This window comes from Xenopus laevis, chromosome 5L, assembly GCF_017654675.1.
Source record: "Xenopus laevis strain J_2021 chromosome 5L, Xenopus_laevis_v10.1, whole genome shotgun sequence".
In the NCBI taxonomy this organism is placed as follows: Eukaryota; Metazoa; Chordata; class Amphibia; order Anura; family Pipidae; genus Xenopus; species Xenopus laevis.
In genome coordinates this window covers 81026980-81032317 of record NC_054379.1, presented here as the reverse complement: position 1 = coordinate 81032317, position 5338 = coordinate 81026980, and the positions used below count along the sequence as shown (strand labels likewise).

At 38.8% G+C, this 5338-nt stretch overlaps 1 protein-coding gene across 1 annotated transcript; it reads left to right on the top strand.

Moving 5' to 3' along the window:
• The first annotated feature begins 458 nt into the window (after positions 1-458).
• gpr6.L (G protein-coupled receptor 6 L homeolog) lies at positions 459-3544 on the top strand. Its single transcript, XM_018262437.2, has 2 exons — positions 459-599; positions 2123-3544. Exon 2 carries the CDS (start codon positions 2142-2144, stop codon positions 3123-3125), a length of 984 nt encoding a protein of 327 aa, XP_018117926.1. The 5' UTR covers positions 459-599; positions 2123-2141; the 3' UTR covers positions 3126-3544.
• The last annotated feature ends 1794 nt before the right edge of the window (positions 3545-5338 follow it).

The following is a 5338-nucleotide window of genomic DNA, read 5'->3' as shown; positions in this document are numbered from 1 at the left end:
TCCAGTCTCTCTCATTCCAAAGCAGACAGTAGCAAGCTGATCCGGTCTCTCTCACTGCACACTGAGGCAATGACAGCCTCAAACACCTTTTCCTTATTTCTCTCTAACATGTCATCATGAGACCAGGCTGTCTCTGGATGAAAAGAAACAAAAAAAGGGGGCTTGGGGCCCTTATTTTGCTTGAGGATAAAGCTGCAAAGGCAGACAAATAATGACCCCCTTGCCTCCTATGGATGCCTAATTTGTTGCAAGAATTTTTAATAAAACAAATAAATTTCCTATGGATGCCTATGTCATTGTCTTATGGATCGCTGCATATCTTATACACACAGACCCAACAATATTCTTTGCAGACACACACACAGGCTTTTATTTGTACTGGCCAGCCCCCAAGCAGCCAAAGCAACTCCCTCTGCTCTGCCCCCCCCCTTCTTGCCAAGATACAGTCAGCTGTATAGTATAAGCCTCCCTACACTACCGCGCCAGTCAGTCTCTCAGTTTCACAGAGGTCTGAGCTCTGCAGATGAAAACGGTAGCATCTTCCCTGACACGGACCAGGACACAGCACCTATGAACTATTCTAAAGAGTCTTGTTATAGGTAAGTAGATCAAACTGATTAGAAAAGCTTCTGAGACTACTTTACTAAAATGAGCATTTATATGGAACTTGCCTTGATTATTTAGAGATAGCAATGACCAAATGATCAAGTAGCACCAGGGAGCTGTAGGGTATACTGCAACAGTTTGTCACACACACAGCCACAGAAAACTCTGTGGATATTTGTGCATGTGGGAAGTTTTAGTTAAGCAGAAGCTCATGCTGAATATGCCAGAGAGTCCTTAGGTGAGCCGTGCAGGCTGGTTTCACTTCAGCACCATGGACAGAGGAAAACTTGCAATTCATTCTGCTGTATAGTCTCCTGCTCACATCCAAGGCAATGCAGTGATTCATAGGTTATCCTGTATATGTTTTGCCTATGACAGTCAGGCTGTTAGATATCTAGATGTGTAAATATCTAAAGTTTTGCAGAAACTGCTGATTCTTCCTGATATAATTGCTGCCAGACAGCAAGAAATCGTATTCCTGTAACGTTGTTTCTCTTCAACCAGAGAACACTCAGCCACCTGATAGTGTGTCTCTGTGAGAGTGTGTGAGGCTGCTTCTGCTTCTGCTTCAGCGTGGGTGAAAAAGACTGAAGCAGCTTGTTTTTGTGCGTTTGTTTGAGAATGAGAGACAAAACTGTATTTCTATGCGTATGTCTGTTAGCCAGTCCAGTCTCTTAATAAGTCTCTACAAAGTCCCAATATAATATTTACTAATCATCTAATATATAACAAACAATGGCTGGCCATATAGTGAACTTTATGTCTCATAAATGACTGCTTCTGGGACTGTATGTGTTTTAATCGTTCATATTGGCTTTTGATTTCTATGTTCTTTTTATATTTTTTACCTAAATTCATATACACCCCTGCACTTGTATATGTGTTGTAGAGGGCTAGCCACTATTTTTAATGTGACATTGATATTCCAGCTTATTAAGATATCTTATTTTTGTATTCGTTTTTTTTTTCTTGAGGGGGAGGCATACCATTTATTTGTTGCTGATTTTGATTCCCTAGCTCCCATGGTTTTACACCATCATTGGACAATATTTGTCCTGCTTCTACAAGGTTTGATTTCTGTAGGATTGTTTTCCTGCTGACTGGCTCACTGAGGTACACACACTCCAAAATAGTGAACCTTGTTGGGGACTGAGCATCTTATTACACCATTTGATGTGTGCAGTTCCTTTAATTGCTGTTGCTAATAGTTAGTTGCACCCCGAGTTTGTATCACTTCTGGTAATCCCTAGCAACAGATAGCATTTACTAATCATCCATTTAAAAGCAAAGCTAACTGGTTGCTATGGGTTACTAGACCTGAGGGAAATTTAGCATTATTTATTACATAAACCCATACTTGCCACTGGCAAGTACAAAGAAATTAAATACAGAGTACTGAACTTTTGGACCCAATGAATAACTTAACAGTTATGCAAAGGTTAAAGGTCCCTGTGTTTTGCTACTTAGCTTATACTATGTTTCAACTATATTTATTGTATGTATTCTTTTTCTTCAGGCACCCGTAAACTGGAGAGATGAATGAAAGTCTTAATGACAGCGAATCTAGTTTCCCATTACCCTGGATCCAGGCAAATGATGTCAATGCATCACTGGAGTTATCTGCTTTCTTCTCTGTGTTTACCATCAACCCGTGGGATATTATGTTGTGTATCTCAGGAACTATCATCGCCTGTGAAAATGCAATTGTGGTAGCAATTATCTTCTATACTCCTACATTAAGATCACCTATGTTTGTTCTGATTGGGAGCCTGGCTACAGCAGACCTCCTGGCTGGCTTTGGCTTAATCCTGAATTTTGTTTTTCAATATGTGATCCAATCAGAGACCATAAGCCTTATCACCGTGGGATTCCTAGTGGCCTCTTTCACTGCTTCTGTGAGTAGCTTGCTGGCCATCACAGTTGACCGTTACCTCTCGCTATACAATGCACTGACTTACTCATCAGAGAAAACAATACTTTGGATACATATAATGCTTGTGGTCACTTGGGGGGTTTCACTATGTTTGGGGCTCCTTCCTGTGCTGGGCTGGAACTGTCTAGATGATGATTCATCTTGCAGCATTGTTAAGCCTCTGACCAAAAGTAATGTGACTCTCCTTTCCACTTCATTTTTCTTCATCTTTATTTTAATGCTGCACCTCTACATCAAAATCTGCAAAATTGTGTGTAGACACGCTCACCAGATAGCACTGCAGCAGCATTTTCTCACAGCCTCCCATTATGTGGCCACCAAAAAGGGAGTATCTACCCTGGCCATTATTCTTGGAACTTTTGGGGCCAGCTGGTTGCCTTTTGCTATATACTGTGTGGTGGGCGAACATGACTATCCTTCAGTGTATACTTATGCCACACTGTTACCTGCTACTTACAACTCAATGATTAATCCCATCATTTATGCCTATAGAAATCAAGAGATACAGAGGTCCATGTGGGTCCTTTTCTGTGGCTGCTATCAATCCAAAGTGTCCTTTCGCTCCAGATCACCGAGCGACGTCTAAGATGTTGCATCCCAGCTTTACAGTGCTGCACAAGTGACAATCTAATGAGTTAACAGTGCCTGTTTAGGACTACTTGGTACATGTCATTGCATTCTTGGAGGGGGGAAAAAAGACTTTGAAACATTGAGCACTTTATACGTTCGTATCTCTGGGAACGTTTTTAAATATTTGAAGCTGACAATTTCTAAGAACAATGTGGATGCGTAAAAGCAAGTCTGTATCACATCTGTAAAGTGACTACATTCCAAAACGGCTTCATTATTACACTTTATTTCAAGCTGCTGAACTGCCAAAACAGTGTTGCCATTTTTAAAGGAATGAGTGAGATAGGATGTTGTATTTTTTTGTCGTAGGTGAATAGCCTATTTTGCCACAAATGGAGATGATTTTTTTGTACTGAATAAACTCGTTGAAACATACATTCCAGTGTGTGTGTGTGTGGCTTCTTATTTTAATGACTGTGCTTAAATCATCTCTAATTTAAAAAGCTTGTTGCTAAGACGACAAACCAGCCCACTGTATAGAACCAAGATTCCCATTAGCCAGGTGACTTTTCAAATGCTATTTCTAATACATAGGGAGCCTTTTAACAATTTAAACCTCTTACTTAATAAAAAGCCTAACAGACCATCAAATTTTATTTTAAACAAAGAGCATTTCTATCTTTCAAATTCTCTATCTAGGTATAGCTGAACTCTGTGGATAAACATGTAATACCTGTAATCTTCTGTTTTCTGCCTGACCTCTTTACCAGGCAGCGCTCATTACAATTCACATTATTATGTAAATTCAATGTTTACCATGCTAGAGTTTCAACAGACCTTTACGATGCCGTCTGGCTTGCTATGGTTAATTCTTTAACTGCTGACGTCAGTGTAGTTGCAGTAAAATGTAAGCTTTGATTTTCAAACCAAGTGTTGATCTGCATGGGAACCTGAGGAGAATACCATTAACACCCTCAGTACAGCAAGTTCATCTGTTGCTCTTTTCTCCTGATACATCTGTCACACTGTCACCTATGCATCACATGTGATTTTTAAAGCAGAGCAAACACATACAAGAGAACAAGTTTCTTTTCTTTTCTGGGGGTTCTTTCTGGAGACAGAACCTATAATTAGTTAATTGGAAATCAAGCTCCTGACAATTATAACTGCAATGGCATTAGAAATAATGTATATGTCATGCCTCAAAGTTATGTATTATTTCTGATGCAAGGTATATGATGGTATAATCTAACATTAACACAGACCCTTAACAACTGCCATGTGGACAAAATGCATTCAATTAAAACAATCTTTTTTCATGGTGGGAAATATTTAATCAACCAGGAGCCCCAGATCTGGCATTCTATACATTTTATACTGGGTTATTTGTAAATGTAGAGCAGGGGATAATTGGCAGCTTTTTGGCTGATGATCAATATCAATTAATATATATTAATATAATAATATATATTAACCCTTACATATTGTAGATTGCAAATAAGAATTTGGATTTTGAAGCACACACAGGAGTGTTTTTGGATTGGTCATGGTGAAATACACCAACCTGGGGTTTAGGATTTGCCAAGCTACTGACATTTCCACATTAATAACATTATACTTGGATCTGATCTTCCAGGGTCCAAGAACATCCTTGGTAGTACAGTATGTCTTCCTTCAGAATGAGAAATTGCAATAAAAAGCAGTTCTGTGAACAAAAGAAAAATAAAATCACAGGGAATAAGCAAAAAAAGACATTTTTCTGGTCATTTTATTCTCAGATGTGTCTTAACCATGTGAAAAAATCATTATAAGATAAATAACATTCCTGAGGTTTGATTCATTTGTGCAGAATAACACTATGCTGCTGAGGGAGATGGAACCTTGTTCTAACAGCCCCTGACTTCAATTAATGGATATTGTAACTTAATAAAGAATGTAACCTTTCACTGGTAATATTGATTGTTAGTCAGAATCCATAAGTCAGTTGCATTTCAAATAAGCACTATCAGAGAATCTTGAAAACAAAAGACCTGCCCCTGCATGATTTTCTAGCAACATTATCTATTTATAATGAACACCATTGTCAACCAAAAGGCTAGAGGAGTTCAATGACCTTTGGAAACAATATGGTATCAGAGATATGCTTACAAATCAATGTCAAGATTAGCAAGCAGCATGCCTTAGAGAGAGGAGGCCATTTAGGGAATATAATTCTATCCAAGACCTGAA